Raw genomic sequence first — 27,399 nt, 5'->3', positions numbered from 1 at the left:
AATGATGGAGAGAATGAGATTAAAAGATCAAAGACAGCAAAAGATGCAAAGATTCAGTGCTGACTCACAACTGCCTGGCTCCATCAAGCATATTGATCTCCTGCAGTGTGTGTGTGTGTGTGTGTGTGTGTGTGTGTGTGAGATGCTGGCCCAGCATGACACAGCTTCTTTGACTTTCTATCGCCTTCTTTCAGACCTCATCTTCTCTCCCACAGTTTTAAACATCACTCACACTGACACTGTTTTTTCTTACTGGTCATACTGGACATTAAAGGATTCACCATGAGGCTCCAGTGTCAGTGACAGGAAGGAATCCACATTAAAATGTAAAAGTAAAGTTTTGTAGTTTCTACTGATCTCAGGTCAGTGTCAGCAGCTGCTCAAATGTTAAACATTATTCTTGTCAAACATCACTGTGTTAGCAAAGTGACAGTAAAGGACAAGCAATTTGGTTTCCTGTGGCTCAGTCTCAAAACTCCAATAAGTGCCAACCTGACTTAAGTAATCTGATCAATAAATTGATCAATGTATCAATGATATCATAAATTATTAGTGATAAACAGAATAACTCTTAAGAAAACAGCAGCTAATAAATATTAATACCAATCAATTCTCTCAACATCAAGTGAATAAAATCAACATGATACACAAGTTAAAACCTACTGTCAATAAATAATCAATAATCAATCAAACCTGTCAGAAGCAGCAGATCTGATTTTAGCAGAACCCCACCCCCCCTCCCGACCCCGTCACAGTGTCACATGTTTGTGTCCGTATAGACTTACAGACATATATACTCTCATGTTATATATAGAGCAGCCTGTCCTCAGCTCCTCACTTGACGTTCTCTGAACAAACTTTATTGATCTCTGTGGAGAGACAAGGTGAGACTGTCCTCAGTCAATAGGGTTCATCCTCTGGGGAACATGACTGACTGGGCCAGTAGCATGAGTTAGCATCTACCCTCTGAATATCATGTAATCCATCAGACAGATGTTTCACTGTCACTACGACAGTCAACCTCAAGGTGGCGCTAGACAAAACATCAGTGGCCAGAAGGGTCAGCCTCTGCAGCTCCAGCACTGTTCTCTTACCGTGAAGAGTGACTGTTACAGTGGTCGAAAATAGCTGAAGCCATTTAGTCAAGTTCTGTGCTTGAGTGTAATATTGAGGTTCTTGTACCTTACCTTATTTTTCACCATATTTTAGAGGGAAATATTTTTAATGCATTTCATTCAAAGGGTCAGCTACTAATTATGTTTCAGATTCATATTAATAAAACGAACTCAGGATATAAAGTATTTAAAATTCAATTAGCCAAAATTATTTATTATCATTAATTGAGTATTAGAACTCCATGTTATTCTGAAATTTTATTTTTGGTACTTTATATTTTGATGCTAATACTTTAGTACTTTAAACTTATAACAGAGTATTTATACAATGCAAATGTTCTTTACTTCTCCCTTTTCTGCTCTTTGCGTGAATACAATAACATGACGTAAAAACTCAGGTCCAGGTAGCTGTTGGTCGACGTCACGTGATCACGGTACTTCGGTAAATGTACTGAAGAAAATGGAGTAAGTTAAATTATGTAATAACTGCCCTGCTGGAGCAACTCTCTGCTCCTCCTCAGGTTCAGTTTGACGGGGGCGGGGTCAGCGGCTACTTTGGCTACTCTGATTGGCCACTGCTCGTGTCACTCAGAAGTTAAACCGCAGGTAATTGGTCAGCGGAGTTCCCCTCTTCTCAACTTCACGGTGGACGCCTGGGAGTCGGGTCCGACTCTGGGGCAACTGTCGTGTGGCGCACTTGTACACAATTTTCCGGGGTGAAAAAGCAGTGTTAGCGGAGGAAGTAACCAGCGCAGTTTCACAGCTCTTCCTGGTGAAAGTTTGTTACACGCGGTAACTGAGCCGAAAAATTACCGGACTTTAACTTTTCGCACCTGAGGACATACTTTGGGAAGAAAAAGAAAAATGGCAGACAGCGAGGAGCAGCAAGTCTCTTCCACCACTTCTCTGTTCAGCGAGGGGGTGCACCACTACCAGGCCGAACCGGACCCCGAGCCGGACCGGCTCAAACAAGACCTCTTCAGCGTGGATGACATCGTGGACTTGGTCGGCGGGGCTCAGGACGCTCTGGAGAGGCACATTGCTGAAGATACTGCGCCACACGAGGTCACAGACACTTCCTTCGCTTCCCCAGCGGAGCCGGTAACGTTACTGGAGCCAGATCCTGTGTCGGTGCCAGGGGTGAAGGAACCGGAACCGAAGCCTGAGATGGAGAAGGAGATCCCGGACTCCACCACATTTGCTTTTGTTCCTGAGACCCCCCTAATCGTAGAGGAGCCACAAGTCGTCGCCCCTAAAGCCGAACCGGAAAGTACGTTTGTACTGGAGCAACCGGCCGCCCCCGAGCCAGAACCTGCCCCAGCGAGCGACGCCCTCCCAGCGGCTGAATCCCGGAAAGCAGCCCCAGCCCCCGCAGAGGCAGCAGAGCGACCTGCGGTGACGGAGGATTCACCGGCTCCTGCATCTTGTGAGTATCTGAACGCAAAACGACGGTTAATCGGCGCGGGAACAGGTTTTTATCTGTGGACCAGATTAATAATCTAGTTTTGATCTTCGGTGTGAGAGAAATTAAGATCAGACGGATCTTAACGGTTTTTTTTCCGTCTTACAAGTTTCTGAGCATCAGTCGGGGTTAGCATCGTGTGCTTGTCCAGACGCTGACGTGGAGATAAATAAGTTAAGGGAAAGGCTCCTTCTGTCGGTTTAACCTGCTTTAATGACCGACAGACGGTAAATCGCGCGAAAGTATGGTCGTTTTGTCCGGACTGTTCACGTTTGTTCGGTTCGGTCGCGGTCGTTAGCCGCGGTCGTTAGCCCGGCCGGTGATGCTACCCTGACGCGAGCGGATGGTCTCTGGTCGGGAGCAGCTGTCTGACCCTGAATGTGGTCGTGAATGGGGGAAATGGACTTTTGTCCAGAGGCGTGTTTTTGGTGCGAAGATGAATCCGTTTGAACCGTTTTCACAGAGGTTACCGGTGAACGAGGCGGTAGCTCGGCCCCGGTTTTGCTGTGTTGTACCGACGCGGCCCACCTGTTCTCACTGATACACGCAGGAAGCGTCACGTCAGCCGTTAACCCGCGAGCTGGAGATATTTCACCGTTTATCCGCCAGCGACGTGTTAACACAGGGCTGTGTTCACTGATTAACAGGTTTTAGATATATGATGAGTTTGATCGTTAAAACGTTATAAAAGTTATAAACGTCATCATTGTTTCAGACCGAGCAGCGCCTTCTGCTCTGTGCCTCTACCCATCTGGTTCCATTACCGGACACGATTTCTTGGTTTTTGTTACTGCAGCCACAAACGAAACATAATAACGAGCACCGGGAGGTTATGGGCTGACCGGGCCACATCATTTTCTTTAATACAAAGCTGAGGAGGAGGACAAACTCGCGATATTAGTCTGAGGTTTCTCCTGTCAGAAATCAGGGTGACATCAGTGCTAAGCTAACGTTATAACGTAATACTTAAATTAGATGGAATCTGGGCATTTGAATAACAATAGAGGTGCGACTGTGTGAGGTTGCCGGTTTATATTCTGTTGACTGAAAGTCAAACAGACAATGTTAGACAATATAGACAATAACCTGTCCGATAATGGAAGCATGGGAGTTAGCCGTTGAAGCTGTAAACCAGAGATTAGTCACAACAAAGGAATCCGCTCTGCGTCCCCTCCCTGTCAGCCTCCCCACATCTCCACATTAAGACCATACCAGCCTCAGCCTGAAATCAGAGTTACGTGTTTTATTGTCACCCCCCCCCCCCCCAAAAAAAAAAAAAAAAAAAGGGGAAAAAAATTAAAAAACAAACTCCACCCAGACCAACATCAACCACAACTGAGCCGGAGAGGCCTGTGTCCCCTGAAGCTCCTCTGTGATCTTTCACACGCTTTTAGTAATGCTAGTGGTGTAATTTTAACAAGTGCCCATCCTGAGCTGTTGTTGTTGTTTATGAAATGAGGCTGCTGGCAGGTAAACAGGCCTGTCTGGGCTACTTCAGCCATGAGGAGCAGGCAGCAGAGAGGCAGGGTGGGGCCACTGATGGAGCTCCAGTCATAACAAAAGACAAATTTTTCAGAAATCATCAGTGATAACTAGAGCAGGGCGGCAGCTAATGGTTATTTTACTATTGATTCATCTGCTCGTTACTGTAATTTTAAATGACTTTAACAATTAATAAATTATTGAAATTTTCAACTAATTGATAAATTTTTAAAATCAGATTGAGTTTCTGTTTATTTCTGAATAGGGTTCTTTATTAAATATGTTTTATGTTGGGTTACTAACTTTTTAAAAGTCTGGTTTTACATAATCATCTATCAACTGTTATCTGATCTGAGCAAAACTAGAGAAAGCATCGATTATATTGTTCAATTTAATTGATCGATTAGATGGATTTAGGTGTGTTAAATCTGTGATTGTGTTGGTGTCTCTGATTAAGTGATTAACAGACTAGTTGCTGATTAATTTTCTGGCGATCTGCTGATTGAGAACTTCTACTCCACCACAAGTCCTGCATTCAGAGTCTGACTGAAGTAAGAGTATCATGTACTGCAAGAATGAAATGTAAAAGTGTTTTTGCTGCATTTGTGTGTATGTTGTATTTTACAGCTGTAGGTTAAATCAGGGTTTTTCCTGGCCGAAAATTAGGCGGGGGTGGTACTAAGCCGTACAACCGGGGGTGGGGGGCAATAGAATAAATAAATAAACCTCGGCTTTAATAGACTCATTAATACACTCCTAAAGACTTGGTACGCTCGCCTTGACTCCTCGCGCTCTGATCCTCTCCACCGGCACCTTCCACTTGTGGCTGAGAACTAGGCCTACTGTTAGTCCTGACTCATTAACTGTATTTTGTCGGTAACATGAATTAACTTTTTTTCCCCCATATTAGAAGAACTAATGACATCTGCACTCTGCACTGTTTCACCAGTCCTTGCGATTCTCCTCCTCACAAACTCTCTTTTTAAAATCTGTGATTTGAGACATTTCTGCTAAAAAAAAACATACATGATGGGATGTAACGTTAATTTAGGGAAACTTTTGAAGAAGCTGGGTGTGCTGTGATGTAAAAGAGATAATCATCTTTAGGGTTGCCACCTTTATGTGAAAAAAGGTGGCAACTGGTTTGGTTTACTTGACATTACATTGTTCATAGCACTTTGAGGGAATAACATGAACGAAAATATGGGACAAAATGCGTCCCGCATTGATTAAAATCCACCGAGTGGATTTGATAGTCACCGCCTCCTTAAAAATAATAATAATAAGCCATAATTTTGATAATGACTCAGTTGTTTGAATTGTTTTTTAAAACGTAAATGTCAAAATGTGAATATTTGTTTTTCTTTGTCTGTGAAATTCTCTAAAATCTATGGGTTTTACTTTTGCTCGAACAAAACTTTTGAAGACTGGTTAGACAAAGATGAAGACTGAGACTAATAATAAAATTACCCAAGAAACAAGTGACAGACTAATTGAATAATAATAATAATAATGGTTGCCGCCTTAAACCTAACACCGGGTGCGAGTGTTAGCGCCCTGCCCACTCCAGTGTGTTCTCAGAGTCACCATCTGCTCTGATGAGTGTTGCTGTGATTTTACATCACACAGATTCACATCGTCAAACTGAAGGTGTTTGACGTGAGGCTTTGTCTCTGCTGCTCAGACGGCCTGACTGACAGGCTGGTTAATCGTCCAGGCTCAGCGGTAACCACTGGCCTCCATCTTATTTTTGGGTCACCTACATCCGTCAGTGTGTGTTTGTGGAGAGCTTGTGATGTGGTCAGGTGGATTAGAGGGAGAGGGGAGATGTCAGACACACAGTGACAGAGGCTTAAAGCTCTGTGTATGTGTCCACTGTTGTTGTTTTCTCTGTATCCTGGTGAAGTGAGGTTAAGTGCTTCAGAATCAGGACCAGGCCTGTCTGTTGTCTTTACTCTGCCAACACATCAGCTGGTTAAGTCCTAAATCTGAAACACATGTTGATGTGTGTTAAATGTGGCCTCTGATCGCTGTGATGAGAGCAGAGATTTCCAGAGCTGCATGGTGACACATGATGGTCAACCATGTTGTGCTGATTCATCACATTCATGCTGATGTTAAGGCCTGAACACTGAGCTGAGGCTTCCTGTTAATGATGTATTTTAGGGTGTTGTTTGAAAATTTTGAAGGTGAAAAACACATTAATCAATTAGTCGATTAACAATTAACAGTTAGTACAGGTTCATGAGCAGCTCTAGTACAGGGTGGACACTCAGACAGTCAGGATTGGTATTGGTTTTGGTTTTGCTCGAGGCCAGTTTCCCTCTCACTATGTCCTCTGTCAGTGGACAGGATCAAAGTTCTGGTCTTTGTTTGTCAGAGCAGAAACATGGGGGATGGGGGTTGTCATTGCTGTCATTTAACTAACCTGCATCAAAATAACATGGTCTGGTTAAACTGTTAGTTAACTGTTAAATGTTTGTGCCTCAGGAGAAGTGAAGTGTCCATGGTAAAACTCAGAACTCATTTAAAGTGTCAGGAAGCCGAGAGGCTTTGACAGGAAGGAGTTGTACATTGAGTTATTTATTTTACAAGATGGCAGCTGGTGGGTCGTTGGCCTGAAGTCATATTTCAGTGTCAGGCTGTGAGACATTCCTCCAGATACTTATAGCTCAAAGAGCAGGCGAAGGCTTCATCATGTACGGCAACATGACTGAATCCCTCAGGGTTGGAGGTTTGATTCCCACTGGACCAGAGATGTCACTGCTCTGTTGAAGAGGCTAAAGTTTAGCAGGGACATGTGTGCACTGAGGATCTGGATCTGAGTTCTGACGTTTAGATACAGCAGAAAAGTGCAGTGTAATTTTAAAGAGAAGTATATAAATGTTACTGCTACACTTTTCTGAAATGTTAGTGGAGAAGCTTTTTATGGACAGAACAGCTGATGCCCCCCCCCCCAGGTTCTTGGTTCTTGGATTGTTGATTGATTGGTCCTTGTGGATAATTTTTCTGTAAGTTCGTGGTTGTATGTGTTCAGATACAGACTAATCGTCTTTAACAATGTGGTGAAGGTTTGAATTGTAGCTGTTTGATAAATACACCATAAGTGACAGTTAGCAGGAGTCAGTTTGTTTTATACAATTATTCACTGCAGATTTACCTCCTGACCTGAAGTTCTGCAGTGACAGTGGTTCTGTAGCAACTGTAGTTCTGTAGTTTTGTTGGAACTGTAGTTCTGTAGCGACTATAGTTCTGTAGCAACTGTAGTTCTGTAGTTTTGTTGGAACTGTAGTTCTGTAGCGACTATAGTTCTGTAGAGACTGTAGTTCTGTAGTTTTGTTGAAACTGTAGTTCTGTAGCGACTGTAGTTCTGTAGAGACTGTAGTTCTGTAGTTTCGTTGGAACTAGTTCTGTAGCAACTGTAGTTCTGTAGAGACTGTAGTTCTGTAGTTTTGTTGGATCTGTAGTTCTGTAGCAACTGTAGTTCTGTAGCAACTGTAGTTCTGTAGTTCTGTAGCTACTGTAGTTCTGTAGAGACTGTAGTTATGTAGTTTTGTTGGGACTGTAGTTCTGTAGTTTCGTTGGATCTGTAGTTCTGTAGAGACTGTAGTTCTGTAGAGACTGTAGTTCTGTAGTTTTGTTGGGACTGTAGTTCTGTAGTTTCGTTGGATCTGTAGTTCTGTAGCAACTGTAGTTCTGTAGAGACTGTAGTTCTGTAGTGACTGTAGTTCTGTAGCAACTGTAGTTCTGCAGTTTCATTGGAACTGTAGTTCTGTAGCGACTGTAGTTCTGTAGAGACTGTAGTTCTGTAGTTTTGTTGGGACTGTAGTTCTGTAGTTTCGTTGGATCTGTAGTTCTGTAGCAACTGTAGTTCTGTAGAGACTGTAGTTCTGTAGTGACTGTAGTTCTGTAGCAACTGTAGTTCTGTAGTTTCATTGGAACTGTAGTTCTGTAGCGACTGTAGTTCTATAGCAACTGTAGTTCTGTAGCAACTGTAGTTCTGTAGAGACTGTAGTTCTGTAGCGACTGTAGTTCTGTAGCGACTGTAGTTCTGTAGAGACTGTAGTTCTGTAGCGACTGTAGTTCTGTAGAGACTGTAGTTCTGTAGCAACTGTAGTTCTGTAGTTTCATTGGAACTGTAGTTCTGTAGCGACTGTAGTTCTGTAGAGACTGTAGTTTTGTTGGGACTGTAGTTCTGTAGTTTCGTTGGATCTGTAGTTCTGTAGAGACTGTAGTTCTGTAGTGACTGTAGTTCTGTAGCAACTGTAGTTCTGTAGTTTCATTGGAACTGTAGTTCTGTAGCGACTGTAGTTCTATAGCAACTGTAGTTCTGTAGCAACTGTAGTTCTGTAGCGACTGTAGTTCTGTAGAGACTGTAGTTCTGTAGCGACTGTAGTTCTGTAGAGACTGTAGTTCTGTAGCGACTGTAGTTCTGTAGCGACTGTAGTTCTGTAGCGACTGTAGTTCTGTAGAGACTGTAGTTCTGTAGCGACTGTAGTTCTGTAGCGACTGTAGTTCTGTAGCGACTGTAGTTCTGTAGAGACTGTAGTTCTGTAGACACTGTAGTTCTGTAGTGACTGGTCACAGGTTGTTTCCTGTTGGAGGCTCCAGGTCTCTGATGCTCTCACAGCTTTGTTTAGTGTCATTATGTAGTGTTGGTGTTAACTGTTTTGTAACTTGTTGTTTACTAAATGATCAATGTTAATGATTAATAGACTATTGATTTGGGAATTCCTGAAATTTTTCATCTGCATTTATAGACTTTGTGAAATGACTTCGTGTAGCAGAGGTGCATGCACACACACAGTGCTTTTATTGACAGAGCCGCTCAATGATAAATGAAACTTTACATTAGAAACGTCTGAGTAGAAGCTTCAGGTGTTGACAGAGTTCAGAGACGGGCTGTTCAGTTTTTAACAGGAACCCACTGCTTCCCACTGAGTCTCATAATGAGTTAAATACTGAATGTGTCTCATTGGTTCAATCCCAGCTCGTTTTTATGGCTGGAAGCTAAACCTGCACAGTAGAGGTAAACGCATCACAGCCTAATATGATCAATCATGATCAGATCAGTATAAATCATCCTCTGACGCATGTGATCTACACTACACTAATAAACCTGATAATCAATCAGTGCTGTGATTAAATGACGAGCGCTGAACTGAAGTAGCTCAGTTCATGTTTAACTATAATATTCTTGACTGAGTTTTTCTGTGTCCATGTTAGGTTAAATGTAAAAGTTAAGTCACCTGCATAAGTTTAAGTCACTGATCATTTAGCTTGGGACAAACGTCATTTACTCTGCACAATAGATGATTGACAGGTTTGTGGGAGGGGCTTTAATACCATTGAACCTAAATCCTGTATTGAATCTTGTTGATGTTTGAAGATATTTTATCTCAGTATCAGACATTGTAAAGCTATTCATGGTTTTTAGTAGCAACATTTAGATGTGTTGACTGATCAGATCACTGATCGATCACTGATCGATCACTGGTCATGTTGACTGTAGCTGAACTTGTTAGCTAAAAGAATATCTGTTGATCAGCCCGTTCACATCATTAACCCTGTGACCGTGGTTGTGTTGTATGTGGCTGAAGTACCTGGGTTGCCTTTGGTTGCTCTGAGGAACCATTACCCATAATCCCTTGCTCCTGGTCTCAGGTGGGTTCTTTCTGTTCCTGTCTTGTCTCAGACCTGCCTCTTCCTGTGTTTCCTGACTTCTTACATGGTCCTGACCTCAGTCCAGGTTCAGGGAGGTGATTTCCACTCCATTAGTAATAAGAGAGGCTTTCTGTCACTTCCCTGGTCTTCCTCCTCTGGCCTTATAAACTGACTGAACTCACTCTCTCCTGCTTTCTTCTTGTTTTCTCCACAGATGTATCTTCTCCTTCTAAAGCTCAGCCTCATCCTCTGATGCAATTCCCTACAGGCAAGTTCTTTGCTGTGTTTCCTCCTCCTCACCTCCTTCAGTACCTCCTGTTTGTCACTCTGCAGTCACAATAACTTACTGCATGATGAAACTGTAGCACTAAACTTGATGTTTGTCCATGGCTTGTGTTTGTGTTGCATTGTGACTGTTGTTGTAGAGTAGACTGACATGTTGTAGAGGAATAATGATTCTCCTCAGGAGTAGAACTGAGAGGAATCATTATCTCCCAACACTGAACAGTTTGTGTCTGACACACGGGGCATGTTGACTGGCTCCAGACCTGGGTGAAGAACAAGTCCACCATGTGTCAGACCAGGTGGTTCATTGACCTCCAGACAAATGCTGACTCTGACTGTGGAAGGTCTGAACAGCTGATTATTAAAGCAACAACTGGATGTTAACTACACTGTCCTTCATGTGTCGTAGAATTTACTGTAGAGCGGTGGTGGAAAAACATTAACTCCAGTACTGTACTGTACTTTAACATGTTTCTACTCCACCACCGTCAGAGTGTATCTAACTTACCTTCAGTGGTCACTGTGATCAAGTGTGGCCACACCCACCTGTGATGTAGCATTACACTACAGTGGTTTCAGTCCTGCTCTTGTTAAGTTTTATCATCAGACTAATTCTAATGTTCAAAATTCAACCTGATGAGTTAAAAGTTTCTGAATGTGAGGCTCCTTCAGACGGTGGATGCTTGTTTAAACTGTCAGCTGGTTGACATTTACCAAACTGAACCGTCGACCTGTCAGCAGCACTTGTCTTTATGGTTTTAATGTTGTCTCTTAATTAAAAACAAACTGTCAACAAACTGCAACAGATAAACAAATGCAAGCTTCCAGATGTAAAGAAATGTGATTGACAGTAACTGTTCGTTTCAGTTAATGTTGGCTGGTTTGTGATTTAACAGACAAAGAACCGTCGTTGGTCTTGATCTGTGAGCTAAGTTTAGTCACTGACTTGTACCCAGGTGTGGTGCTCTGTAAGGAATGGAGTATGTCTTTGATATGTACTGTATTGCATTCTCCCTCCTCCCTCTCTACTCAAGCACTTGGGCAGAAGGGTGATTCCCCTGCTCCCATCTCTCCTCTCTCCCCTCTTCACTCCCCCGACTCTCTGGAGGAGCTCTCTCTGACCGAGAGTCCCAACCAGCCCCCCACTTCTGGATCTTCTGCACTCTTGGGCTCCTTCTCCACTGAACCCCCTACTACTCATTCCAAGGACATGCCTTGGGAGGGTGAAGAGGGTGACTCTGGACCAGGCCATAGTAAGAATAAGGAAGACCTTCTAGATCCATTAGCTGGTCCTTACCTGAGTTTAGGGAAAGACCCAGGGCCTCATAATCCGTGTGAAGACAGCGGAGTTTCCTTTTCACCTGAGGAGAAGCTGATTAGTTCAGACAGGTCCTCCACTGGCCCCTCCCCTGTGAACCCCCAGATGATGGTCCCTGAGTCTGACCTTGCCTCCTCTAACCCAACAGAGCACTGGGATTCACCATTCCTATCATCTCAAGACAACTCCAAGGTCTCCATGGATAGCTTCTCCAAGGACATGGCCCACTTAAGCTCTTCCAAGTTTGAGCCGGACCTGCACGACAACCAGTCTGATGAAGATGATGACTTGATGTATGAGGTGAAGAAGACCAGTAACCCATTTGAAGGTTATTCCCCACTGGCGGATAGCGGCTACTCCCAATTTGGAGACTCAAAGTCCGACAGCAGAGCCTCCAAAATGTCAGAGAGTCCCACTCCAGATCTGGTCCAGTACGGGCAGACTGGAGAATCCCATGACAGCCCACCATCTTTTATAGACGAGGGGAACACATTTGAGACCGGCAAGATGGCAACTGACTCGCTCATGCAGTCAGTGAATCAGTTATCATCTGGTAATAAGGACGAGGAAGAGGAAGAGGAGGATTCTTCTCTGCCACCATCGCTTCCAGACATCCTGAAGTCTTCCCCACTCAACCCTGAGAAAATGGACTCCGGTTCCTCGGAGGGAAGCCCGGAGGAGCAGAGTCCCATCCTGGAGCGGAGGATGATGGAGTCGCCCAACCCTCCAATCAATCTGTCGGCCAACAACCCATTTGCTTTTGATGCTAAAGTGTCCCTGCTGAAGGAGATGGCTGAGGAGATGGAAGTGAGAGCTGCAGACAAAGCAAAAGTTGAAGATGATATAAGCTTTGGTGCATTTGATCTCGTCAAAGAAGCCGAGGAAACCACTCCAACTAAGGTCAAGGAAGAGGAACCCGTCCAGATCGAGCAGAAAGATTGGTTCTCGAGCCATGATTCTCCCAAAATGACCGAGAAGTTTGAGCCACTTGACTTCCAGAGCAAAAAGACCCCCGCTGAGGATTCAGATTCAGAGTCACCCACAGCAGACTCTCTGTCTCCAGTCCTGGAAGCCATGGCCAAAAACCCCGCCAGCTTCCAGGTGGAAACAGAGAAGAAGGGCCTAAAGATGGAGGTGGAGGAACCAGAGGTGGCTGAGGAGGTCTCTGAGCACGAAGTGTCCTCTGAGGAGTTCGAGTTCATCGAGCGACCACCGAGGGGCGTTATTGATGAGTTTCTCGAGGCTCTGGATACGTCCAAGTTTGCGACCTCCAAGGCCCCAGAACTCCCCATGGATGATGATCTCAGCTGTGATCAGAAAGATGTGGCTCCAGTTTCTGCCCCGCCTCCAACAACAGTAGCCCCGCCCCCAGAGGTTGAAGAAGAGGCTCCAAGTCCAAGCTCCTACTGCCTCCTCACACAGGCCTCCCCCCAGAAGAGCAAGGCTGAGCTGGAGAAGCTTGACATCCAGCAGCCCCCACCCTCAGCTCCACTCACCCATTCCCCCGTCCACCAACCAGAGGAGCCAGTCGCCAAGAAGAGCCTGGAGGGCGGGAAAGTGTTTAAGATGCCAAACCTGAACATAAGAGCAGGTAAAATAAACCAGTTCTGGCATGGAAACCACCCCCACCCCCACATCCTCCTCAGTTTTCACTTCCATGTTCATCGGCATCATTCTCATCTTCACTCCTTAGTTATGCCCCCTCCTCCCCCGACCAACAGTGTTTAGACCTCATCACTTTTCTTTCTTGCTTCGTCCCTTCTTGCATTTTCTTTGAACATTAACCTTTTGCATAGTGTGACGTCTGCTTTAGTTTGTGTGTTTGTAGTTCAACCTTTGCTTTTGCTGCATTTTGTGCATCTGTCTCATTAGAACATCTTTATTTCTGTTCATTGGATCATTTTATTTCATTTTTCATTTTAAGTGTGACATAAGTAAAACGTGATGTTAACATTGAGTTTTATTTTTCTGTTGATGACAAATTTTTATTGTTCATGCTGAGCAGACATGAGGCATCATGAAGTTAGTATTTACCCACTTAGCACGCTAACTTGAGATGCTAACCTGAAACACACACACTCTCTCTCACACACACACACGCACACACACACACACACACACACACACACACACACACACACACACACACACACGTGCGCTTCCACTGCAGACAGCTACTGTGTGACTAGAGCAGTAGGACTTTGCTCTTTGGGATGAGCTGCCCAGGCTTAAAGTAAGTGTGTGTGTGTGCATGCATGCGTGTGCTGGAGGGATCTCCTGTTAATTAATGCCTCCTCCTCCTCCCTGCATTGCGACACTGGCAGACCCACAGAGGGTTCTCCGGTTCTCCGACCCAGAAACACTTAGCAGATGTTACACAAGCAGGGAAACCTTGTCACTGTTTGATTCTTATTCGTGAACCAGTTTTAACAGGGTTAGGGTCCTCGGACCAACAGTCCAACAAGGATATAAAACACAAACTGATTGTCATTAATCAAACAATTGTTTTAATTCACTGAGTAATAATTAATTATGACTCTTTTGTTTTATTAACTTATGTGATTATGTTGTAAATGACTTATGTGATATTAAAAACCAGTATCTGGTGACTTCATTGAAAATACACCAAATCAACTCAGGATGCAACAATTTGATTATAATCATTAATGTTTCAAGTACAAGATTAAATTTTTATAATAATAAAAAAAGAAGTTTCCAGATATTATGTCAGGATTAAACATAGACTTGACATTTCTCACGATTAACATGATAAATAATGAATTTAATATTGATTATCAGATATTTGTTTTAGCTCTGCTTCTTCACACTGACTCAAACAATGAGATCAATCTTTAAATCCTCTAAAGCTTTGGTTAAACCACGAACCAGATTGTCTCACTGAGATCCTGGGGTTTCAAAGAGAAACACAATCAACAACACAATTCCACAATACAAGAAACAGTTTGAATAGATCAGATGATGAAGGTTTAAAATCTCCTGACTGTCTTCTGAGGACAGTTTGTTCTATTTAAATGGTTCATAGACCCTGAAACCACATCCACCAGTACCAGTGTGAGCCTGAGGGACATGGGGGGTCGAGCAGATCCTGATCATGGTCTGTAGAGAACAGTTTTATAAATTAATTGGATGAGATGATGGTTCTGACTGAGGTCCAGAGTGTGATTGGTGAAGTGTCGTGATGATCCTGTAACTTTATAGAAGATATAGAATGATTTTAATCAGATGTTCAATATTGCTTAAATAATGCTTAATAATAATAATGCTTAAACCAGATTCCTTAGTTTTTGTATGAATCAGTGTGACTGTCTGTGGAATGATCATCATGATCATCATCATCACTGAGGTCACGTCTCACAGTAGAAACAGGATGGATGCGTTCAAAGATGGGTCACAGATATGTTTCTGATCTAAGTGATGACCCTGTGTCAGTGACGAGTTCTTCAGAATCCGATAAAAGTCAAAGGTCACTGCTTTGTCCTCAGAGACAAACTTGGTGCTTTTATGTAACTGTTTGATAAATTGTGTCCATGTGTGGTACAGTAATGACCAAGTGAGATGAGACAGTGCCCTCTGGTGGAAGAAGTCAGTGATGACGACTAATGATCCTGGTTCAGGGCTGATCTACAGACCAGGACCATGAAGAGTGTTGGTTGTTTCTGTTAGTTTTATACCAGATGTTTCAGCTTCATTCAAACTGTGTACAAATATATTGAGTCATCTGGTCCAGAACAAAGTGATGATGACAGTGGGGGGAAAGGTTGAATCTACTGTAGACCAGGACCTGGGTCTCAGTCCTGATCCACAACAGTTTTGTTCTGGTAACACTGTTAAACACTATCAGATCAAAGAGTTACAAGTCAACACGGTCAGTAACCAAATGAAGAAAAACATTTTCCAAATTGGATTGATCATTGGTCATTGGTTTCTGTGTCAGTTTTTCCTGTTGTGCTGGTTTTCTCTTTGGACTGAAGACGTGTTTTAATAAGTTGTTACAGTAATTATCAGATTAATGATGATGATGTCATCAGCCTTGAACACGACAACAAATCTGACGTTCAACAGTTTGATACTCGGTGCTACAGAAACATTCACCTGTACCTGAGAACGGTTAACTGACTCACCGTAACTGATTAATCTTAACTGACTAACCCTGACTAAGTTAAAACAGAGATCTGCAGCAGCAGCTGAACCAGTTTCACACAAATGGACAGAAATCATTCTTCTGCTGCGTCTTAGTGCTTCATCAGCAGATCTCAGAAAGGGAAGGGGGGGGGCAGGAGGAGGAGGGAGGATGACGAAGGGAAAGCAGGGTGAGATACTGCGTTAAGGAAATGTGGAGGGGGTGGAGTGAGAGAAAGGAGGGGAAAGGGAAGATCAGATGGGGCGGTGTTGAGGGGGGGGCATGCAGAAAGCCTGAGCAGGGAAGGGAGGGGGGGGCAGAGACGTTTATAGTTGCTGCGTCAGAGCGCTGGCAGCAGACAGTCAGCTGACAGCCGCCTGCAGGACACTCTTCATTTGCTCGCTGCAGTCCTCCTTGCTCGGCTCCTCCTCTCCCTCCTCCTCTTCCTCCTCCCTCTTCCTCCTCCCTCTTCCTCCTCCCTCTTCCTCCTGCGGCCGAACACTCACTCACACACGTTTGCGTTTGCCGCCTCTGCTGCCTCTCTGTGGAATGTGTGTTTGCTGATCGACGGCATGGAGAACAACTGTGAGGACAAACAGGAGAGAGAGCAGCCGACTGCACAGCACTGGAGAGAGCAGGGTACACCTCCACCTCTGTCTCACCTCATTCTCTCTGTCTCACCTCCACCTCTCTGTTATGTGACGCTGTCTGCTGTAGCAGGGAAGGGACTCTGCTGTAGTGTGCTTCAGGGAAGATAACTTACTTTTACTGCTTCTGCTGGAGGACATAGGTGCTTGACATTGATGTTTACTAGATGTGAGTTGATTGGTGATAAAGTCTGACAGTGCAGCACTCGTCCCTCGTCTCTCTGCTGGGTTGGAAACTTTGGGACTGAACTGTAACAGCTTAAATAGAGTCTGAATTTAATGATCAAACGGCTTCAGGAGGTTTCACTCTGTTCACTCATTTGTCTGTGTGTTTTGTCCATGAGATAAGTTGTATGGCTGACTGTTCTACGGAGGGTCTGAGGATCAGATCTGACTGCAGGTCTTTTCCAGACTCGGTTCCTTTCTTGTGAGGCTGCAGCAGCTACAGGACAGTTTTCTGGCAGAGGACTTTGAACATCCAGCCAGTCAGTCTGTGACCAAAGGTGGTGGTGGTGGTGGTGGTGGGGACTATGATCTGTGACGTGAGCTGGCAGTTTAATGATTGGATAGTGAGCCGGCAGTATGCTAATGAGCTGGAGAAGAGTCAGTGATTGTGATTAACAAACTTGCTCAGTGTTTGTAATGAGCTCAGGGGATCTGGTCCTGGTCCGGCCTTTCCAGTCTCAAACTGAGAGTTAGTCAAACAACTGATGAGTCATTATACAAGGTTTATTCACTGATGAATATAAAATGTGAAGATCTTTAAACTCAAACTGGATCTGACTGAAATAAACACTGAATCATGATCAGAGACTCAGTGGTTCATGTTGATATGGTGTCAGAGGAAGTCACATGACGCTGAAGTAAAGAGACCTCAGTGTGTAGACAGTGATACAGTGTCTCTCCATGTGTCTCCAGGTTTCTCTGGTTGTGTTTGATCTGAGTTCTATGACTTTGAAACCAGAACAACTTCTGACTCTGTTCCCTCTGGACCTGTTGATGATCTGGACCTGGGTCCAGGTCCCATTAATTATTATTGTCACATACAGCTGAGACGTTCTGACAGACATGTGACAGTCATATGACACACCTGTCATTAAGTTCATGGACTTTAACAGTTGTTAGAACCATCAGACCCTTGACAGACTGTAGACCATCAGCAGCAGGACCTGGTCTCAGTGATTCCAGTTTCACAGGTTTCTGTGTTTGTGTGTCGGCTTCAGCTGCTGCAACCTAGAGCGATATAATGTTAGTCATCTATGATGTCGTATAGTATAATGTAAGTCTTCTATGATGTCATACAGTATGTTAGTCATCTATGATGTCACTGTAGAGCTGTGGTTCGTTTAAGTCTCTCTACTGAACATTTCCCTTTGATGAAACCTTATTCTTCTACTCCATTAAATTGAAGAGGAACTACTTTCCTTTCAAATTAAGATTTTACACTAAAACATGAAAAACATGAAAAAAAATGAACCAGTAAATTTTCTTTTTTCATTGTTAAAATAAAATTAACTTTGAGGTTTGATCAAGAAAATAACATCTGATCAATCCACGCTCAAAGTAATCATTAGTTATAGCCCTGTATAATATAAAAAATGAGCTCCAACCGGAAACGGTAACATATATAACATTTAAACCATAATGTATATAATATATCACATATAACACAACATCAAGAAAACACAGAGGCTGTTTTTCAACATTGAACACATTTACTTTTGATGGTTTATGTGGATTAAAAACGACTTGATTAAAACACATTTGCATTAAAAACCATGTTGGCCACAGATCAGGTCATTAATGTATAAAAACCCTTCAATCAGGCATGATGGTTAAATCTCCCTGCATGCACTTGGAGTTCCCTAGAAAGCTTGTAGTCCCTATTAAGGATTTAACTGTAGCAGATCTGTGAACAGTTTCTTCTGTTTCAGAGGATTTAAATTCCTTTTTATCTCATCTTTCTGAAGCCAGGTCTCCTTTTACAGCCTGATTATACAAAACCTCCTCCTCCTGTGTAAAACGATGTAAATCTGTAAATAATGTGTTTATCAGATACAAATTTAAAATGCATAACAGTCACAACATAACAGATTATTGATCACTGATAGTTTAAGATCCTGCAGATTTGTCCCACCGCTGCTGTTTACATACTGTTTTTTGTCTGTTTACAAGGGAATAATGCTAAAATAAAGAGGAGACATCAGTCAATTAATCGTTTAATAATTTGTGTATAACTGTCAGTAAACCCACAGACCAGGTGACGTCATCAGATGATTCAGGATCAAATGTTAACTTTGTCAATCGATTAGTCGATTGATCAGACAGCGGCATGAGGAGGTTCACTATCAGAACATTTCCCTCAACTAAGGTCATATTTTTTCAAATCAACTTAAATCGATGATGATAATCGATCACGTCTATCCGCACTGAGAGGCTGCGCTGCGCATGTCTCTCTCTCGCGCGCGCGCTCTCGCTCGCTCTCTCTCTCTCTCTCTCTCTCTCTCTCTCTCTCTCTCTCTCTCTCGCGCTCTCGCTCTCTCTCTCTCTCTCTCTCTCTCTCTCTCTCTCTGTCTCTCTCTCGCGCTCCCCCGGGCTCCCTCCCGTCAGGCGGACCCGCCGTGCTGCTGCGTGCTAACCGGAGGTTCAAGATGGACGCCAAACGGGGTTAGTCTGGTCCTAATCTTTTGTTTACCGACGGTCTCTCCTCTGTACGTTTACATACGGTTGTGTCGCGTTCATGGCCGCGGTGGGATTTGCTTGAGCCGCGGGAGTGTGGCTGCAGTCAGCCCGGGGAGGGTCGGAGGTGGATCGGGCCGCCTGCGGAGGTCATGCCGGACGGTTTGTCCCCGCGGTGGGGACGGGGCTGCCGGTGGGGGCTGTTGGATAAAAGCCTGCGGGACACGGATCACGTTGAAGAGAGGACCGACCAGAGTCCGGTTAAAGCAGAGGGGGAAACGAGTTGAGCGACCGAGTTTAGCTAGCTGTGATGCGGGTCTATTTTTAGCCAAGCTCCGGCGGTGCTAGCACGCCTGCTACCATATGTAGCCAGGCGGCCGCATTAGGACCGCCGACCCTCCTCCTCGGCTGCTCAGTCAGTTTCTGTACCTGCAGACAGCGGCTGTCTGTCAAACCACCGGCGACAGCTGCCGCGGTGTAGCTAACGGAGCTAACGGGCGTTAGCGTCGTGCTGAGCGGTAAGATGATGAAGGAGAGCGGGGTGTCCGCGGCCACACTGCCGCTTCCTGACACCCAGGAGGGGCTCAGGCGTTTTACTGCAATCAAACAGTCGTAATTGTAAAATGTTAATGTGTCTGACTGCTTTCCAGACCCCTGACCCCTGACCCCTCACCCGGGCAAAAAAATTAGCCCTTTTAAACTCATTAATCCAGGTCTGATGCTTGTCCAGGTCTTGTCTAATGAAGTGAATAACAATGTGACAATATCCACATGTGTTCTGGGTCTGATCATCCTGATGACAAGTGTTAAACTACATCTTTATCTTAAATTTAATCTGCTCATGTAATTCAGAGAAGTTCATATATTAAACTATTTAACTGTTACATTTTACTTATTTTATGCACGAGTTTGTTTCCACATGGGAAGACTGTGCATATTAATGTGTGTAATGTGCATTCATTAGTTTGATGAGAGGTAATCTCTGTGAATGTGAGTTTTGCTTTTTCTAATTAATTTAATGTAAATGACCTACAGTGTTTTAAAGCAGCAGAGAGTTGGTGTCTGATCAGTGTCTCAGTGTGTGGCATTAAGATCAATGATAACTGCCTGTAGTGAAACGGCGCCAGACTGTGGAGAAGCTGCTGGTTTGACTTTGTTGGACTGTGAAGTGTTTGTGTCACAGGTTATTTCAGTTAAAATTGAACCTGTAGAACAGATGAAGTGTTTGTGCTGCAAAGACTGAAGGAGGTCCAGTGTTGTCAAGATGAACTGCAGCTGTTTCCTGAGTGAACAGTTGTTAAATGATCAGACATGTCAGAAACAGTCGGATGCCTACAGTCACACTCCTACGATCAGACTCCTACAGTCTGACGTGGTTCAGTCTGAAAGTACAGCATGTATCAGCTGTGAGCAACTCCTTCACTTCTAATATTGTCACTGACCTGCCTGGAATTCCCCGGTGAAATATTAGCATGGTCCCAGGACCCAGGTCTTGAGCTCAGCTGTCTCCAGCACAGTTCGACCCCCACCCTCCAAATCCACCACTGTCTGTGTGGGGGCTCAGAGAGCAGAGGGGCTTCCTGCAGCCAATAATCAAATGTTTAGTGTGTGAAGTCTAATGTTCTCAGGTGGAGTCAGAAAGAAGTGAACACACCTCCACCTACCGACATGTGAATCAGTGTCACATCATGATGTTTTGAGAACCAGTTTGTTCTTTGTTTTTAAAAATCATCATTATTTATGACTATTGTTGTTATTATTATTGTTATTATTAGGTTATAATTTTTTTGTTGATCAACTAATGAATTTATTAATCAGTCATTGCAGTGTTTCGTAACAATCAGTTGTCAGTTAATTTTTAAACACAGAGTGTCACAGTGAGTTCTGTATTTTAAATAATTATCACTTGAATTAAAGAAACAGGAGGACGTTTGAACCTGCAGTGACTCAGTGACTACTGGTGGCTGCTCAGTGAACTTCAGTCTTTAGTCACTTCTCTGTGGCTGACCAACACTAACCCTCATCTTCCTCATCTTCCTAATCTTCTTCCTCCTCAGTGGTGGAGCTCCTCTACTGGCGTGATGTGAAGACCACAGGCGTGGTGTTTGGCGCCGCCCTGCTGCTGCTCCTCTCCCTGACGGTGTGCAGCATTGTGAGTGTCTGCTCCTACATCGGCCTGGCTCTATTGTCAGTCACCATCTGCTTCAGGATATACAAAGGCATCCTGCAGGCCATCCAGAAGTCCGATGAAGGACACCCATTCAAGTGAGTACAGTGAGACAGGAGTAGTCATAATAATAATGAGGATGAAGACATACTTAATTGTGTCAGTGTCACTTAATTTCAGAAAATTAATCTACACATTCAGCAGCATCCTCACAGTTATTCATAATTAAACAATAAAAGCGGAATGTCATTCAGTCCCAATGATGCAGAGTTTAGCTGCTGCTCTGTAAAACCCTTTATTTTCCTGAACATTACCAGGTGTTTACTGGGACATTAAAAGAGAAGCTTGATACAGTTTGGTGCTAATTGTAATGCTTCATTGACAACCTGCTCGTTATAGTAAGAAAAACTAGTAAATGATGTGGAAGGTAAGTGAAGAGTTTCCCATAGACACAAACAGAAAGTCTTGATTGTTGCTCCTCATCAGTGTTAAACTCAACACGTGATCGACCTGTTGTCACCACCAGATCTCAGCATTCTGATAATAACTGCTCACAATAACAATATTATCATTATCTGTAGAAATAAAAATGAACATGAAGTCATCATCAGACCTGGTGAATCGTGACGCTACAGAATCATAATGTGTCTGCAGCTGTATCACTGAGTCGACCTGACTTGCTGCTCAGCATCTCAAAGTCCTGAAGGATCCACATTCAGAGTTTTGTTAATTCTCTGTAGGAAACTGTTCATGACCTTTACATGATTTAGTTTTTGAAATCTGAAATATAACTTGAGAGTATTTAATATCTGTCCGTCTGTGTTCAGGACAATATTCTAAAACACTGTGTATAACACAGTTCAGTCTATGTTTCAAACCTCTGACCTGAAAGTAGACGCTCAGACTCGGGGTGCAGTACAGACTTTTGCTTTCTGTCTCAGCTACAACTTATTTATTTTCCTGACAAATGGTTTCATCCATAAACATCAGAGACAGGAGAAACTGAGTTTCTAGCAGCCTGAAGTGACATCTTCAGGGACAGTAAACCTTCAGAATTTGACCTAAAATTTACTAATCAATGAATCTCCTAATCTAGTTCTTTCCTTCCTCTGACCTTCACAGGACGAATGAGCCTAGACTTTACCTGACCGGTGACCACACCTGGTTTAATTCTGAAAGTGATGAAACATGGTGAAAGATATTCAGATGAAAAAGAGTTTTGATTTGAGTCCTTGTTTGACTGGTTTCATTGGGAATTGAACCGGCCAATCACATGACAGGAATGGTGCTTAAACAGTGGATTGACTGCTGGTTCCTGACTTGTGTTTGTTGTCTCCCTCCTGGCTGTTTGACTAAACCTTCGACCTCACAGCTCATTAAAGGTTAATTTGCTCAGATTAATGTGAGTCAGAGCTGATTCCTCCAGATCAGTGTGAGAAATGAAACTGGATTTTCTAATTTTCACAAATGTCACATGAAGAAAACATGATCAGCTTCAAACTAAATCAACTTCTGTTTGGCATCAAATTAGGTTTAATCATGCATATGCGTATATTTATATCATCATCATCATCATCATCATAATCATAATAATAATCATCTTCTTTCTGTTAAGCACTTTGTAACTTTGTTAATAAAAGTGATATTTAAATAAAGTTTCTATTATAAATGTTATCATCATAACATCTGTCCCTCTTAGGCAGTACCTGGACCAGGAGGTGGCGCTGTCTGAGGACATGGTCCACAAGTACAGCGACATGGTTCTGGCCAAACTCAACAAGACCATTGGTGAACTTAGGCGCCTGTTCTTGGTCGAAGACTTGGTTGACTCCATCAAGGTGAGAACAGCCCGGACCCTGAACCTTACCCAGACCTGGCTCTGTGGACCAGAACCGATCAGTTAGAGTTGAGATGGTGAACGACACACAGAGGAGAAACACTTCAGTCATGTCACTGATGAAATCATCACTGTGTTAGACTTCCTCCATACAGGAACACTGTAACAAGGGTCCAGTGTTTTTCTATATAAATGTTAATTCACTATGATCAAATTATTATGATTTATAGATCAGTATAATTTATTGATCTTGTGAGGAAAATTGTCAACACAATAAAACAAAAACAAACAACTTCCTCTGTCAGTGTGATCAGAAAAATTAGGAGTGCTTAAAGAAGTGAAAATTAATCAGATCATTTGATTTTCGAATATAAAAGTACACTTGGTTTTTAATTATCTCATATTTAATAACTATGTAATTATCTATACACTGGTCCTCATGTCCCCTGAGGGAAATGTCATCAGTCTAATTAACAGTAGTTTATTGTTCGTATGAAAACATGAAGTAAATATGTGTAAAATGGAGCTGAAATCCTCAGAGGTTTCTGTGATCATCCAATGCTTCAGTGTTAAACAGAGAGAAGTAAGAGCTGTGATGTCACAGTCACTCTGAGCTCTGCAGCTGTCAGACTCCTGTCGTCACCTGTCTGAACCCGACCCCCTCAGTCTGCAAAGTCCAAATACAGACTTGCACACAGTCTGTCTCCAGGAGAGATCCCCTGAGCGGAAAGCTTCACTGCGCTGTTATTAAACTTGTGGTTCTGGACTACATTTTGACCTGGTGAAATGACATGTTCTGAACTCTAATGGACCTGGACTTTCAGGACAAAGAGACACAGTGTCAGGTGAATCAAACATGGTCTGAGTCAGACCTGAACCACGTTGATCTCATTCAGTGTGACTCCTTTTCCTTTCTGATTTTCCTCCAGAATAAAGCTTCAGAGAAACAGAGTCTGCAGAACTTCATAGAGAATCCTTCAGTTTTTAAGTTTCCTTCAGTATCACAGTAAAACAGTTCATCATTATACACTGCAGACAGGAAGTGATCACAGCTGTGTGTTGTGTTAAAGATGCTCAGCTCTCTTCTTCTTTTCTGCAGTTTGCTGTGTTGATGTGGATCCTGACCTACGTTGGTGCCTTGTTCAATGGGCTCACTCTGCTGATTCTGGGTGAGGAAGATGAACCACTTGTTGACTTCCTCTGATCAGTGATGTCAACATTTCTCACTTTGGCTCCACCTGCTGGTGAAATTATAGAATTATAATAATTCACCACAATTTAACTACAATAAATGAAAGTTCTTGTGTTAAGATACACAGTGTATGACTGCAGGGTTTCAACATTTAAACCTCACCTGAACAACTGATGACATCAGTCATTTGAATTAAGATGCTGTAATTACCTGAACATTGACCTGTGTTCTGTTCTGTGACAGTAGAGGCTTAAAGAAGCGACGGTTGAAGTGACGGCGCCTGTATACATTCCAACGTGTTGCCATAGTGATGGAAATCAAAGATCACTAACTCTAACAACAGCTACTTAACTTGTTCAGGAAACCGAGGTCGCTCTGAATGTTGCTACAACATGTCTCTTAAAATGACTGAGAGCTGTTGATATTTGATTCAGAGACGATTTAATATCAGATGAGTTTGTGACTTCAGCACCACGGACAGCGTCATGGTTCACAGTCAGGTTAGAGAGGGAGGACGTAGGTTGACAACAGTTTGTCTGACATTATGAATAAACTGGAAACGTCAGTCACATTATCACGTGTCTTTATCAAATATAATAGATAAAACTATTTATGGTATGATTGAATATAAACAAAATGACAAAGTGTATAATTACCTGCTAACTCTAATGTATCACAGGTAAACTAGTCTTTCTACTGTAGCTGGGCTGCAACAGAAGGAAGTGTTGACACAATCTACGTCATTGCATCATCACGACGTAGTGTCCCTTCATCTGTCACTGCTTAAAGTCCCTAATGTCTCTTAGACTCTGATTTTCATTTGGAATCAGACTCGTTTCAATATCAGGTAACATGATGTTACTTTGCTTCTTCCTCAGGTGTGATTGGAGTGTTCAGCTGCCCAATCGTCTATGAGAAACACCAGGTAAGAACCTCAGTCTCTACCCATAATGCACCATTTCCTGACCCCCCCCACCCCACTGACCTGCTGCTATTTGTATTTTCAGGCTCAGATCGACCATTACCTGGCTCTGGTCAACAACCAGATCAAAGACATTGTGGGAAAGTAAGCAGTCCAGTATTAATGATGTCACAATATTAATGATGTAGTAATAATAAAGGGTTATTTATGGAAAAGATCCAGGGGATAATATGTTGAAAGTTTCATGATAAATCTGTGAATCTTTAAAAACCTCTGAACTCTTGTTGTTGATGTTTAAATATTTCACTATTTATTTAATACTAAATATTTAGCTTTTTTTATTGACCAAACAAGGAAGAGATAAAATAACAGAATGATCAATAATGAAAATAAGTGAGAGCAGTGTAAACAGTGTTTCCGCAGACTTACACACAGCGAGGTCTGTCCACCAACATCAGCAGGTTTTTTAAAACCTACTAATCTGATTGACTCCTCGTCCACTGATAGTCCAGCTTGTCTCTCTGTTCGTAATGAGGACACACCCAACTAAGATGCGTGATGTCATCACCTGCACTTACTGAGCACACTCACACATACGCAGTTGCTGTGCTAACTGGTAAAACAGATCTGTCCTGTCTCATACTCTGGTTATCAGTCAGTCAGTGTCAGAGTCTCTGTGAGACGCTTCCATCAGTGATTGTGTTTTTTAAAACTTGTCTCTGGGCTGCAGCTTCACTCTCAGGAAGGTGTAGCCGTGGTGTTTCTGGTCTAACAGCACCTGGACAGGTGTCTTGGGACGTCTCTGGAAGACATTACAGCAGGAAAGGGGTGAAAATTAGGGAGTTCAACTGGTGTTGTGTTTACATCACTTCTGATAGGAGGCGATAAATACCTGAGTCTACTGCAGTGTCGTGACCTGCGTGTGAATACTGATTGTTCCCTCTTACATGATATTAGCAGGTTTTCTTACAGTGCAAAAGGGGCTTTACTGAAATACCATCAAATGTAAAACGTGTGTCTCTGTTGTGCTTGGTGCTGTGTCAGGATTTGCAGGATGAGGGCTTCCTGTCGACTCATGGTTCACGCATTTTGTCTCGTTTGCAGGATCCAGGCTAAGGTGCCCGGGATGAAGCGTAAGACGGAGTGAATAAACCCCAAGTCGCAGTTTGGATTCAGGAAGTCCTGAGAAGAAGATGGTTCGAGGGAAGGTGGTGGTGTTTGGTTGAGGGCGGGGGAGGGTGGGATGGATCTGAAGGCAGGAGGAGGAAAGGGGTCTGGCGTGTACGCAGCCCTTTCAACTTTATTTGTCAAAAAAATAAAACACTTTTGTTCCAGTTCAGAATTCCTTTTTTTCTTTGGAAGCAGGTTCATGATGCCGAGCTCGGCTCCATATTTACATCTCCCTTACATCTTTTTTATTTTTGAATCAAAATGTTTGTGAGATGTTAAAACTCTCAGAAACACATTTGAATCTTGAATGAACCTTCTCTCTCTTCCCCCGGGGCATTGTGTGGGTTTTTGTGGTTTAAATTTTTCTTTTTCTTTACTGCCTGCAGTCAAGCAGAGAGTCTTCAGACGAGAGCAAGCAGCAGATGGAACATCTTTTATTTTTTTTTTTGTATGAATATTCTGTGATTTTACTGTTGTGTCCCTCGAGCTTTGAGCTCGTTTCCTCGGTGACCTGCTGAGTGGTTTCGCCTCGATGTGACGAATGACGGATTAGTGAACGACGTCTTTGACTCCTGATGAGGCGGTGGGGGTGGGGTTGGGGGGTTATCAAAAACTTCATCGCTTCTGAGTAACGTTAGCTAGAAACATCTAGAAGATATTTGCAGACAAACAACACATTAACTACATAAGAGTTATTTCCATGTCATTGCAGTTGTGTAGTAAAGAAAACCCTTGAAGGAAAACGTTTACATTCATCACTTCAGAAAAATATTAAAAAGAAAAAAAAAACAACATCCTGTCTGTGGAGCTGATATCTTAATGAAGTTACAACTTGATGTGACTTTGGGAAACTTCAAGCATTTGTTTGTTATGCAAGTATAATTGTGAATGATAAACTTCATATTTCAATTGTGACGATAAAAAGCTTCCAGCTGGGAGCCGTGTTTGTGGAATGCATTGTGAGATGTAAACAATTATCAATAAAGCTTCTAGACGAAGAAAGTCCCGCCTCGTCTTCTGTCAAAAACTCAGGTAACTGCAGTTAGCTTGTTAGCTCCAGCCCATTATCCAAATGTTATTAATGATGAGCTGCAGGTCAAAATGTTAATTCAAAATCATGTGGCAGTTTTGACTTTAAACATAAAAAAATGTGCTAATTTTTATGTTTGTAAAACTAAAGTTATGTGTCAGAATCAAAACTGTGAGATATGAACTGGCAGCTTGATGTTTGTTTGTGTTCAGTGTGTGTGTCGTACAGGGCGTCTGCCTGTTGAAGGTGAGTCTCTGTCCCAGAGCTCTCCACACAAGCTGACCATCC

At 43.0% G+C, this 27,399-nt stretch overlaps 1 protein-coding gene across 5 annotated transcripts; it reads left to right on the top strand.

The window, feature by feature from the left end:
• The first annotated feature begins 1,718 nt into the window (after positions 1 to 1,718).
• On the top strand, positions 1,719 to 27,083 carry LOC111224174 (reticulon-1-A-like). Of its 5 annotated transcripts, XM_022748575.1 has the most exons (9): positions 1,719 to 2,541; positions 9,938 to 9,991; positions 11,043 to 12,917; positions 20,851 to 21,058; positions 22,660 to 22,798; positions 23,897 to 23,966; positions 24,868 to 24,914; positions 24,997 to 25,055; positions 26,016 to 27,083. In XM_022748575.1, exons 1-9 carry the CDS (start codon positions 1,980 to 1,982, stop codon positions 26,056 to 26,058), a joined length of 3,057 nt encoding a protein of 1,018 aa, XP_022604296.1. In that variant the 5' UTR covers positions 1,719 to 1,979; the 3' UTR covers positions 26,059 to 27,083. The 5 variants fall into 5 exon arrangements, with proteins under 5 accessions (XP_022604296.1, XP_022604297.1, XP_022604298.1 ...); XM_022748576.1 differs by lacking the exon at positions 11,043 to 12,917 and having other exon boundaries at positions 1,744 to 2,541; XM_022748577.1 differs by lacking the exons at positions 9,938 to 9,991; positions 11,043 to 12,917 and having other exon boundaries at positions 1,744 to 2,541.
• The last annotated feature ends 316 nt before the right edge of the window (positions 27,084 to 27,399 follow it).

This window comes from Seriola dumerili, unplaced genomic scaffold (genome assembly GCF_002260705.1).
Source record: "Seriola dumerili isolate Sdu_G_001 unplaced genomic scaffold, Sdu_1.0 BDQW01000127.1, whole genome shotgun sequence".
NCBI lineage: Eukaryota > Metazoa > Chordata > Actinopteri > Carangiformes > Carangidae > Seriola > Seriola dumerili.
Note: the sequence above shows the minus strand (reverse complement) of the source record. Positions and strands in the feature narration are given on the sequence as shown.